Genomic DNA, 13,432 nt, shown 5'->3' on the forward strand with positions numbered 1-13,432 from the left:
CTGATGAGTGTTCTAATTCTAGGTTTGATGAATGATGTAGAGAGATCCTTAGTTAGGAGAATTCGCAGAAATTAGTTGAATTTTAATTTTCAAGTTTCAAATTTTAAATGGAAGTTTAGCTGTACAGATGAGGTAGTATAGAACTTCACTTGACATGATAGAATATTTTCTGTTAGAAGCATAATTTGGATTATGGGAAGTGTCATAATGGTATGATTTTTGGTTTCTATTCAGGTTTCCTTTGTTAATTGCTTTTTAAAACCTATTCCCCCTATTTTTTTTTTACCTTTGGTACCATTCATAACTGCAGTGTTTTTATAGTTCTGTTTTGCATTTTTTTGAAAAAAAAAATAATAGTAGTAAAGCAGATAAGTAGTCCTGTGTAATTTTACAGGTTTTAGGTCCTGCATAAATATTGTCAGAATTGCATAGCAGTTCAAGTGCAAGCCTGTCTTGTAAGTTGATTTTAGTTTATACCTGTCTAAACTTTTTTCTTTTGTTTTCTGTGATGATTTTAGGTGGAGAACTTCATTTCCTTCAGATTGGAGGGACCTGTGATGACATAGATGAAGCTGATATACTTGTGGATGGATCCCTTTCCAAAAGTGTGGAACAGTCATCAGAAGGCACCAAGCCCTTATCTAACCCTTCTAGTCCAGGCATTACAGGTAAATCATGTGTAAATGTATCATGAGTAAAGATACATGTGCCATTTTTGAAAGCTGCATATGAAGGTGATTTTCAATTATTTAATAGCATTCTGATTGGTATTTTTTATGCTGCCCAAAGTTAGAGTTCTGTAGTTGTTATATGTCTGTCCCTGGGTGTGTACAAGCACAACACTTCAGCAGTTTCTGATTTRAAAAAGCAAAACAAAACAAACCACTTTGACTTTTTCCAATCTCTGTGTGGGGTTTTAAGTGTGGCAGACTATATTTGTGTGACCCTGATTTTATTCCACAAGAGTCAGTCAAAAGAAAGAAGGAAAAGATGCTTTTTGTTATAAGTGTATTTGTAAGCAGCAGCTGCTTTGAGGATTGAATTTCTCCCGCACCTCCTCTTTTTCACCAAAGAAGYCATTCCTGAAGTTTGAAAATCACTAGAACATGAACTGTTGTGCATATGAGAGGGTTAAAAAGTCTGTGATTCTTCTGCACCCTTCTTTTGCAAATAGTAAATAAAGCAAAAAAGAATATTAATCTCTAGGACATGGATGTGCTTCAGTGAATGCATTCCTTGTGTAGTAGCTTATAATCAGATTTCAGTGATATCCATCAAAGGGTAATTGACTATCCTGATGAGTTAAATAGGGGATCATTACTGTTTAAATTCTGCCACTACTAAAAAAAGGAAAACAATTCCCCTTTATATYTCTTTCCCATCCTTCAGTATAAGCTTGAATATGACTTAGTGGAATAAGAAATTGATTTATTTATGTGTAGACTTGAAAGTAGCTGTATCTTTAGATGGTCCATAAGCTTCAGGTCCTCCTCTAAGTAGTCATACTACATAGAATGTCATTCAGACATTGCAGTAATGCTTGATCTTGGTCTGTAATAGTTTCCAAAGAGTTCTTAGATACACAGTAATAATAGACTGGGTACTGTTTTGCTGTGGTGTCAAATTGAGCCAGTGGAAGCTCTGAGAGAAGCTTAATAGTCACAAGAAGCCAGTGCTGAAATGAGGGGTCTGATTGAGAATTGTTGAAACCAGATGGTGGTTGCAGAACTCTTAGWCTGAGCTATCCAGGTTAAGGATACTAAAGTGAATAATACAGGTTTCTTAGCATGTATGAGAATGATTGTTAGGACTGTGCAAATGTCTTCAGTAATGAGGTTGTCACTACTTGTATGTATCAGCCTTTTTCCTCAGCATTTGTATTATCAGTGCTGCTTCTCTTTTGGTCTTACTGAACAACAGAAAAAGCCATTTTCTTCCACTTCTGTGTTAACATGTTATTCAGACACACAGCTCAAGAGAAAGGTTTCTGCTYGGGGAAATGAACTCCTGCAATAAGAAGAAGCTTTTGCCCATRTATTGTTTCTTTATATTGTGGGCTTTGTGTGTTTGTTTTTCACCATTGTTTGCTTTCTAGAATACATTTCCTGAATTTTGTTTTGTAGCCTGAATTTGCGATTGGATTCATTTTAAATTTTATKGTTTTAACAGAAAATAAGTTAACTTTATAGCAATCTTATGCTACTGTTTCCTTTTAAGGAGCAGAGTTTTTTTTTTATGGTCAAGTAATCTAAAATAATGGTTTCTTCAAGGTGAAGTAAAAAAGAATATTATTTTTTCTGTCCAGTTTAAAATCTATCTTCAAGTTTGCTGTTAGACCTTTGTCTTGTTGTAATATAAAACCCTGCTAGAAAATAATAAAAATCTTGTAATTTTTAGAGGAAGCCAAGTATAYTTGATAGCAGTGAAAAGTTAAGTCCTTCATTCTTCAGTTTTAGCGGTTAATTACATGTTTGTGGTTGCTCTGAATACTCTGAATTTGGATTTGTTCCTTTTGGAAGAAGAAGGAGAAAGAAGCAGAAAAATCCAGTCTGTTCAAAGATAGGCTTGTTGTACAGTTTGAGCAATGATCTCACTTCTCATTGCAGTGTCATCCAGCTAATGAGGTTCACATTTGGCAGTTAAAAACGTGAATGTCTTTGCTGTATCATTGAAATTCAATTTCTAAAGCATTTCTTATTCCTTTGGCATTTTTCTGTCTCCTAGACTGAAAAGTGGTAATTACTATAGTTGTAATGAGAGTGAATACCTCAAGTTCAACCTTTTTGAGGTACTCTATAGGTTCAGGCTTYATAGGAAGGGTGGTATTTGTATTGGTGTGTTAATATCTCCCCACCCTGGGTGGCGACAGTAGTAGTCAGATAGCAGACTTTCTCCTTTTGAAAACCATTATTCCTTTTCAAGTAAAAGATTTTTCTTCAAGATGCATTTTTAGGAGAAAATGCTCAAAATACTAGAAAATATACTAGAAAATATACTAGAAAATATACTAGAAAATATACTAGAAAATATGCAGGTCTTATTTTCCTTCAGGTTTGGTTGGCTGGGGTGTTTTTTTGGTTGGTTGAGTTTTTTGTTTTGTTTTGGTGTTTGGCAAGAGGCTGTGTTTGTTTTTTGTTTGGTTTGGGGGCTGGTTGGTTGGTTGGTTAGTTGGTTGGGGTTTTTGTATGTCTCAGAAAATCTGATTTTTGGTTTCTTTGTTGTTTCTTTAGGTGTTTGTCTTCCTGAGATATTTTAGTTTTCAGTACTTCAATTAATATCCCTGTTTCCTTGGTACAAGCCTTAAATATAAAGACAAGAAAACAAAATATTTGTCTAGGCCCAGTGTCTTTTAAGGGTTTTACATAAAGCATGTTTGTTTTTCACTTACCCTTCTTTTAAATTAAATTRGGAACCTTCTACAACATTCTAGTAATCCAGCATAAAACAAGTCTATATTGGTAATCAGGGACCAAAGTAATGTTTTAAACAGTTATAAAAATACATAGTAATTCTGTATGTCTGTTTTCATAAAATATAAAACTTGTTTTATTTGAGTCAATAGGGATATTAAAAAAYGTTTAATCAGCTTTACATCTTCAAAGTGAAGCTGGCTAATTACTTATTCCTGATGCCTCAAGTTGAATCCCAGACAGCATGCTCAGAGCTCTCAGTGCTTAGTAAATTTATTCCAAGTGAATTGCCTTCAAAAGATACTGGCTTCAAGGCTGAGATGTTTGGTTGCTTGTGTTTGGGTTTTTTTGTAGTTGTTTTTTGTTGTTATTTGTTTAGGGTAGTGCTTTTTGTGGGGGAGGGAATTTATTATTATTCTTTTTTAACTAAAATCCTTCATATGACTTGTAGTTCATTTTGCCTGTAGCAGTTTTGTTATATTCCAAACTGCTTTTTGTAGGATGCTCTGGGAAAAATATCTGTGTAGTAATGAATGTATGTGCTGTAATTATTCAGGAGTTGATCTCTTGGTGGACCAGCCATTCTCCCTTGAAACATTGACATCCCTGGTGGAACTGACCCGTTTTGAGACCTTGACGCCGCGGTTTTCAGCCACTGTCCCTCCCTGTTGGGTGGAAGTCCAGCAGGAGCAGCAGCAAAGGCGGCACCCTCAGCATCTGCACCAGCAGCACCATGGGGATGCAGCTCAGCACACTCGGACTTGGAAGCTGCAGACAGACAGGTACATAGGGGAACAGGGCACAAGGAATCRTGTGCATTGCTTACCACTCTGTGTAGTGGAACAGCCACAAATTTCATGTGATTGAATTGTCTTTAACTAGTGCAAGTCTAAGGATGTGTCTTCTCAAAGATGATAATCCCCGTTTGATAGTTTGCATTAYAGGTGTTTGTGAGATTGCCAGAGGCATTTTAGTGGATCTTGAAACAAATTGAAAAGTCAGGTTTTGAATTGGTGTATTTTTATTTGCCAGATGTGGCCAGAATTAGAGATATTCTTGGTAGTTTCTGTGAAAGTCTGATTCACCTTTATTATGTATACACACATTTTTAGTACATTATTTAATCAGAAATAGGAACTGTAGGTGCCAGTATGACTAATTAGTTGTCCTAAATGAAACCATATTGTTATTTTAAAATAGGAAAATAGAATCTGGATTTATGTCTATTCATTTCAATAAGATTTTTATATGTGAGATATTAAGCCACTCCAGAGCCCTGGTTGTRCTAAACTTTAGGCAGTATTTTCACTGAAATGAGCTGTACCAACATGGTATGTGTAGCAGTGCTTAGTTTTTCACACGTGACATGAGAACTTGGAGTTCCTCTRAGCTCCTAAATAAGAAACAGCAGTGTTGCAGCCTCCCTGAAGATTTGCTTAATACCTACATGAAATAGCTTTGCATAGTTTTTTTGAAAAATAGTTGGAGAAGCAAAATTTAGGTAGAAGTCTAGTTGTGTGTTTATTCAGTGGMATGCCTAAGATACCACAGGATCTTTTGGGTCAGACTGCTACTGATGTGTAACATTTGGATTGTCCTGTAGACTYGAAATAGCCACAGAGTGGAAACAGCAAAATGGCTAAAGGATGGTAGGAGAGCTGGAGATCATGTGTGGGACAAAAAAAGCATGTTGTATAAACAACTGAAATATAGCATGTGATCATGAAGCATTTCAGGTGGGGAAAAAAAAGGTAATAGTTGCAGAGATTTCCAGGGCTGGCACCTAACAGGAGCTGAACTTATATTAAATAGATGTTCRTAAGCTACTGTTAAAAACTTGCAATGTGTTATAGGCTTTAAAACCTTTATCTTGTGGTTTTGCTTTGTCTAAAAGTAAAGTAAAATATTCTTTATGTAGCAAGTGGAAGGGAAGTGGTTCCTTGCAAAATAACTTCCAGTTAAAACTATTGATTATCCAAGTGTGTTCARCAGCAGTTGAAAAGTAAAAAGCTATCAATGTGAAGATATAGGGAAGCAAGCAGTGAAGGTAATCRCATTTAATTGGAAGGTAGTAACTGGAAAATTAGCTGATGAATATTGTTTTATTAGGTGAAAAGAATTATGCCTTCTGCTAMGTAAAACAGGATTGTGGAAAGGAAAAGTTAGAAGTTTTGATTTAGTACTGGAAGTCTTTGAGAGCTGCTATATGACTCATGATGAAAATTATTACATTACAGTCCCTTTGTTCTTAGGATAGTTTTCTTAAAATTGAAAGCCATGTTAGCTTTTAATTAAAAGTTATCTGGGAAGAAACTTTGATTTCTGAATTACTTTGTTGATCGTTAATATGAGGTTCCTTTTATCTTCTTTTTGAGTGCTTCATACTGATACCTATCACGATGTGGGATTACTGAGTTAGATGGATGAGTAATGCAATTTGATATGGTAATTYTTTTGTTTCTGAAATAGGTAGAAAGAGATAACCCTGCAACTGTATTTTAGAAAATGGCATTATATTACAAACCTATTTGGTTATTTTGCAAATCTACTTGGTTTTTTAAAAAAAGACTGTTCAATAAAGGAAGCAGAAAAGCAGAGTCTTGTTTACCTTGTGAATTACCTAAATATCAGTATTGTCCCCTTAGTGATAATTTAACTGAAATGCTAAATGGGGCTAATTCTTTTAAAAGAGAGGTACATGAATTCCTAATGTGCATGAATAAAACAGTGACATCTGAGTTTCCTGGCTTTTTCTCAAATTCATGTAGGATGTATTCATCTTACGGAGACATATTTGAAAATATATGAAAGAAGGAAGAGCTAGATACTGATGTGCTTTCCAGTGTTTAACCTYTGGAAATGGCTCTGCATTTCAAAGCTCAGTTGCAGTGGAAGATCAGATGGTGACATGTTCTAGAAAAGGAATGAATAGGTGTGTTGGAAAATAGCTTGTAGTTGAGAATGTTGGTATATTGRCCTTTAGAATGCAGTATGGATTTTATGTTCTTCTTTAGAAGGATGCTATAGATTTAGAAGGGTTTCCAAGGTAAAAGAGTTCCTGAAAGACTTTTCATTAGATTATCAGGGAAAAGCGATATTTAGGATAGATATGCTAAGATATTGAGAAAATGCTAAGGAAGTAAATTAGTTTGCTACATTGAAAGTTTGCACTTGAATGAATAAAGGCTATACTTGAACAGACCTATGAGATATTTYAAAAGATCTTTGAAGGGGAGTCTTAACTAATCATGGAATTAGATTGTGAAGTTTATTGCCACAGGTATAAGAACATCTCTTTAGTGTTGGATTAATGTGAGACCTTCATGGAGGTTCATTATTCTGAGCATGCCTGTTGAGCATCTGCTGCTCAATTCTATCAAAAATCCATTTCTGGAGTAGACAAAGTTGTAATTTTCTATGGCCGTGTTCATTGTATGCAACACAGACTGCTGCAGACAAAGTGAGTTATTATTCATTTCTGCCTTAACTAAAACTGGATGAGCAGAATATTMCTTAGTCTTTCTGAAGTCTGGCTTCTTTAGTCCATGCTTTGCATGATGTGGAAAACCATCCCCAAATCTCTCTCTGTTTGACACTGGATTATGTGTTCTCCAAGCTAGAGGAAAGGCATGAGTGATTGTAAGTATTTAGTGTAACAGTTGCTAACAGAAGTTTTAGGGTGTTCTTCCCTAGAGCAGTGCARTAAATTTTAATTGTGTTTTATTTATCTGTGTTACTTGTACAGTTAGCTGAAAATTCTTCACTGTTTGTCTATGTTCCTCGCTCTGGAAAGCTGGCATGCCATTTTATTACTTGGAGCTGAAATCTCTTCTAAGTGTATTATATGTGCCTAACAGAGATCTGGCCATAGGGGATATTACCGTAAAGAAATAAATACATTTGCACCATTCTTTAATCTATTTAAAAATAATTTTCTGCACAATACTCAACGTTAGCATGCTATTGGAGTTAAAATACCTATTTGGGAATCAGGTGTTAGAAAGATGTCTCCAAAATATTTACAGCAGCATACTCAGTTTCTTAGTGTTCTCAGTTGCACAACTAAGTAAGTATATCTAAGTTACATTGTAAAAAATTATTTACTGCTGAATGAAGGAGATCAGGAAGTTCAGTTATTTAAAAAAAATATATAAACAGGACAATTGGCACATAATTAGTTTTATTTTCATTGCTCTTTCTTTTGAACTATGTTTCGCAAACCCTCATGTATCAAACTATGGAATGAAGCATTGAGGGGTGTTTATCTCAAGTTTACACTTTCAATGTAGACCAAWCTTGTCTTCAAAATGAAAAYGTGACTTACTAAAAGAAAGCTCACYCTTTTGCACAGCACAGGTTTCTGAGTGTGCACCTGGTAAGAAGCACTTTTAATCCTATGCGAATTATCAAATGTGCTCTAAAAATAATTTGAAAAATAAAAATAATTAATTTTGTGTCTCCTGGATGTGGTTTTGTACCACTGAAAAGTGACTTAGGTAAATGTTAAACAATGGATAACGGCAGCTTAAAAGAGATTACAAGGTAGGTACTTACGATCATGCTTTAATACGCTTCCCTGATTGGTAGATCCTCTTCTAGTGTTGAGTTTGTTTTTTTAATTCTCATACTTTTTTTCACGGAAATGAGTAACTGGTATTTCTAGTAATATGAAAACTGTACTACAATGAAGGTAATAATCTTTCCACTGCTCCTTTTATCTGAACACTGTTTCTTCCAGTCATAGCAATTGRCTTTTTAATGTCTTCTTCACAAAATTAATGTGGTTATATTAAAACCTTGATAGTTTGAAAGATTTCTGCTTCAGAAATTCATGCAGATGTCAACTAACACAAAATAAGCTTTTCTTCTTGTTAAAGACAGTGTGCATATATGCAAAATACACTGTGGGATGCTGCCTGCTTGATCTGAATTTTCTCCTAACACTGGGTCATTGTGTTCATTCTTTCCTGACAGCAACAGCTGGGATGAGCATGTCTTTGAGCTGGTTCTACCAAAAGCCTGTATGGTTGGACATGTGGACTTCAAATTTGTTTTGAATTCAAACATCACAAACATTCCCCAGATTCAAGTGACTTTGCTGAAAAATAAAGCTCCAGGCTTAGGGAAAGTCAATGGTAAGAAAAAACTCAAGATTTCTTTCAGAGCAATATTTCTTTTATCAAACTGATTGTTCTCTGTGATGTGTATCAGAAAATTGCTTGTAATTGTGTAAGTATTTCWCTGTTACTGATTTTTTCTGTTTCTCAGCATCATACGCTGTTTTCACTTATCCTGCTTGAATGTAAATTGTGGAGACAAAATGGGTAAACAGCTTCAAAATCTTGACATTTATACAAATAAAAGTACATAGCTCAAAAAGACTGAACTCAATTACAGTTCTGTGCTGTGTGAATCCTACAGTCATTAATAATAAGTTGCCAATTGTAAATCATCCTAGAGATTGACTGATTAAATAAATAGTGCTCTTTATACARTAAAAAAATTACAATAATTTATTCCAAATCAAAGAAGGAAATTATTTGCCAGTGAAAAAAACAGCAAGACTTTTCTASATAGCAGTAAAAAAAGCCCTGGCTTCCTTGGGAATTCTCTCATCATTTGGCTTATTAACAAAGCTACGTAAAAGCTGCAGTATAATTTCACCTTTTGTTCCTTGCAGTTTTGACAGASTAGAACCAGAATTAGGAATGCTCTTGCCTTGGGAAGATTCCTAACTGGACTCTGCATCTAACTAGCTCTCAGGGAACCTGTGAGSGGGTAGCATAAATTGAAAAGTCAGCTCTTTAATTTTCAAGTCCATTGGCATTTTCCTGTGKTGAGAGTGTTTGTTTCATGTCCTGCTGCCTTGTTTGCTAGGAGTGGAAATACTACATGCAGCACCTCCTTCTGCTGAGGCCCTAATTGATTATCTTTACCTGGCCACCTGTTCTTGAAAAGCTTCTGGAAACTGGTTATTTCAAATAAATCTTGCTGTAAGATGTTATTTAATTGGCTGCTGGATATAAAAATGTGTTGAGGAGAGCAGCAAGCATGATCATAAAAGCCCTTTTCCTCCCCTTGTTCTTATTTTTTAATTGCTGAGTAAGACCATCCCACTTAAACAAGAGTAACAGCTGTAAATTTCTAAAAGGAATATAGACGTGTCAAAGATCATTGACATGCTTTCATAAAATTTATCACTCTATAACATCCCCCAGTGTTTAACAACAAAAATGCGTACTGGTGATGCTCCCTTAAATACTGTAAACTCGTTGTTACTGAAGAACAAAATATTCTGGCGTAGTAATATTCTTTGAGAAAATGCTATTCTGTTAGGATTCGAGATGGTTTAGATTTAATAGAAGTGCTAGCTGTGACTGCAGGACAGCAGTCAACAGGTGGTCTTTCAGTTTCTTAATTTTTTTTTAATCCTTGAAGTGAAACCCTAATTTTAAAGTAGCAGAGATTTGTTCTGTGGAAAAAAACAGGTTGTCCATGTTTCTCTCCTGAATGGAAACTGCTTTGTTTTCAGCATAATTTCAGTCCATTTGCCGATCAGGATGTCAGAATTAATCTGAAAATCTTCACCTGTGGAATAAAACTATMGAAGAAAAGCTAAACTCCTTTCCTTAATGCTTCAGTTTTAAACACTTCTGAGCAARCAATTCCATGAGCTGGTAATTCCTGGGAGATGTTTGATTAGCTGTGAACTTAATTGSCAGAGCTATCTGTGAATGCTTTCCAGCATAGCATACTGATGAGAAGACATGACAGAGCTYTTCCAGAAAATGACATTTCTTTACATGCAATATACTGGAATTTGCTTTTTTCTGTTACAGACAGGGTAGAGAAAGCATGGAATGAATGGGGGGTCAAGCAGTCTGGAAAGGACTGGGGAATGTGAGAAGCCCTGCAAGGCAGCCTTGGCAGTCTTCTTTCATTTTTAYTCAGTAGGATTGGAGAGCCACAACTAGCCAACATCTTCTCCAAATGTAGCTGCATTGCAGCTGTTTCCTACCCTTTTTCAATTTCTTGAGTTTTGGAAAAGGACTTTAGTAACATTTGYCTTTTTTCTATGCACTATTGAATAAAATAATAGGGCAGTAATGATTTCATTATAAGGGAAGACAAACCTAGATAATTTATGTCTATGATAGATCTAAACCAAAATGTTCCAATCCTAGGGAGAAGCAATACTGAAGATTGTTTGATGGCTCTTGGAAATGTATAAAAACCTSAGACTGAAATTCACTTAGCTCCCCATCCTTCCCTTCTCTCCTTCCATGGGGTGAGAAAGGAATTTTAAGATAATGAGACCTAGGGAAGATGTGTAGGGCAGTTTATTCAGTCATTTTTTTGTATGACAGGGACCCTGGAAATGGTTAAATATGTAGTGTGTAGTAATGGGAAGGCCAGAGGCATAATTCTTCCAGTTGGGTACTAATGGTTTTGGTCTGGCCGTTAGTTCACTGTATATGCTTCTTGTTAATTTGCCTGCGTGTCCTCTTCATCTATAATTCATGTGATCTATTTAATTGGAAAAAAGACTGTATTTAAGTATTACCAAAATAATTGATGTTCAGCTGGAGCAATCCAGTTATTTAAGTTTAAATTATCAAACTTTCACTACTGGAATCTAATTGCTTAGGAGTAATCTGCTCTTGATTATTAGGGGAAAAGAATTTGGGCAGTGTTAAAGCAAAACAGACTCTACAGATCATTCAGAAATACTATTTTTTTAACTATTTGCTGCAACTTCAGTTCATATGAAAAACATACCTTTGTATATATTTGTGGGTTTATGTTAGACATATTGCTGTGGGCAGAAAGCKGATAATTTTCCTATGAAAACTACAGCTTCTGTTTTTCCTGAGCCTTGAATGGTGTTTGAAATCATGCTAATATTTTTATTTCCAGAAGCAGCAGTAGATAGACAGATCACATTTCCTTTGTCTCCAGCTCATAATATTGACGTGGAGAGAAATGGAAAACCAGGACTGGAATTCAATGAAGAAATGCAGTATATGGATGTAGAGGAACCACAATGTAAGTTTTATTGATCTTATTATACTTCAATTAAAAAGGAGCTTGTTTTTTTCTTCTTTTAGTGATAAATTTGAATTCCTCTGCAAAAAATTTCTCAGACATTAAAATGGACTAATTCCTCACCTGTCTTCAGATTTATTTCTCTCACTGGTCTGTTTGATGTATGAGTTGAACGTTTAACACAAACACATCAAAAATACCCTAAACTACTAGAGAAGTTGAGTGTGTATAAGCAGATTAATATTATTTGAATTTAGAAATCAAGTWGATTGATGCAGCACCTTTCTAACTGAAATTGCTAACCTGTTTCAGCAGAACTTTACTTTGCTTCTTTGGCTAGTGTTAATAAAATTTTTCTTTGCATACCAGGGTTCTGTAGAGATTGCTGCAGTAAACCAAGAAAATAAACAGAACATAAAGAATTCATAACCAGGCCACATCACACTGACTGTGCCTTGTTTTTTTGTAACTAGCACTCTTCCACAAAATGTCTTAGACTGTGAAAGGCAATGAGTGGGTCTGAGTGAGGAAAGCTGCAGACAAAAATTTAACAGTAGAAGTGACTCATTTGTAGAGCCATGCTGCTTTTTCTTAGTCCTTTAAACAGTCTTACTTTACACCTTCTTTTCTCTCATGTAATCAGGCTTATGTAGAGCATGACTTCAGTAAAATTCCTTTCCAACCGAAATCTTTCTATGATTCTATGACTTGGAGAAAGGAGGGCTTGCAAAGGATCAGCAGAAGGATCAAAGGGGTGATAAAAGTGCTGAAAGCAGATGTTTCATCCTGAGAAGGGAGCAGCAGATGAGTGAATGATGATTTCAATCATTTGGATATACCATAGGAAAACAAATCAGTCTTCATTWTAAATTTATTAATAATTTTGTTTTGTTTGAAACAGTGTTGTCCTGCTTCAGTAAAGACCCAGTAGGAGTTGTAGGTCTATATTGGTTCATTATTTCATCAGTTGTGTATTTYGTGGCTTTGATAAGCTAGTCAACATATATATTAATCCATATAATGCAATCAAAAATGCTTTGAATACTGTTATTTACCTTAATTGATTTAATTGGAAAATGTCTAAAATCGAATTTCAAGTAGTTTTTTATGTAGTTATATGTAATTAGTGATCAGTTTGATGTGGTGTATTTTCAATCCATGCAAATGATCAGATTTTGTGACTTAATTATAGCTAAATCAGATCCATATTGCTCATGTTTTTGTTTTCTAAGGTCTTAGATTGTGTCCATTTCTGGAGGAACACAAGGAAGATATCCTTTGTGGTCCAGTATGGCTGGCTACTGGACTTGATCTATCAGGACATGCTGGAATGTTGACACTAACAAGTCCAAAGCTTGTTAAAGGTAAACCAGTTTATTAAGCTAAGTGCATGAAGTGTGTGTGACTGAAGTGCACCTCATACTTCTGTAGTCAGACTTMGTTTTGTTATTTATTTTTACATTGACAAATTACAACTTGCACTGTATTTAAACTGTGCAAATTCTCCCCCCTCCCTTTTTCTTCTCTACTTTTAGGCATGGCCGGTGGCAAGTATCGTTCATTTTTAATTCATGTTAAAGCAGTGAATGACAGAGGAACAGAAGAAATCTGCAATGGTGGCATTAGACCAGTTGTTAGAATTCCTCCTCTGAAACCTCAGACGAACAAGGGCCATTCACTTGCTTCATTGTTGGCAAAAGTTGCAGCAGGCAAGGTAATGAATAGCCAAGGAAGATAGGTGTGTTAGTTGTAGGCTTGGTAAGATTCATGTAATCTGAAAACGAAACACTGTGAGCAGAAATAAGATCCATTAAAAATTACTTTCTAAAGAGGTGTGTTGACACCTTCAAGAATTAGAGTTCAACATTTCTAAGTTGTTTCTTTTGTGCGAATTGAGTTTAAAAGGTCTGTTCTGYCCCTGTCACATTCTGAACACGGTTTTGAAACTTCTGTTGCCTTGAATATTTTCAGTAGCT

The 13,432-nt window shown here is 35.3% G+C and overlaps 1 protein-coding gene across 4 annotated transcripts in view; it reads left to right on the forward strand.

Annotated features, from left to right (window-relative positions):
• BIRC6 (baculoviral IAP repeat containing 6) overlaps positions 1 to 13,432 on the forward strand; it is a 168,957-nt gene that overhangs the window by 32,134 nt on the left and 123,391 nt on the right. For all 4 annotated transcript variants that reach the window (XM_057383649.1, XM_057383652.1, XM_057383651.1 and 1 more), the window contains exons 11-16: positions 519 to 668; positions 3,967 to 4,192; positions 8,385 to 8,545; positions 11,328 to 11,456; positions 12,689 to 12,820; positions 12,992 to 13,170. In XM_057383649.1, coding sequence (XP_057239632.1) covers positions 519 to 668; positions 3,967 to 4,192; positions 8,385 to 8,545; positions 11,328 to 11,456; positions 12,689 to 12,820; positions 12,992 to 13,170 — 977 coding nt within the window. The remainder of the gene's footprint in view (positions 1 to 518; positions 669 to 3,966; positions 4,193 to 8,384; positions 8,546 to 11,327; positions 11,457 to 12,688; positions 12,821 to 12,991; positions 13,171 to 13,432) is intronic.

The sequence above is a fragment of the Malurus melanocephalus genome, unplaced genomic scaffold (assembly GCF_030028575.1).
Source record: "Malurus melanocephalus ecotype Western Australia unplaced genomic scaffold, MMel_1.1 scaffold_649, whole genome shotgun sequence".
NCBI lineage: Eukaryota > Metazoa > Chordata > Aves > Passeriformes > Maluridae > Malurus > Malurus melanocephalus.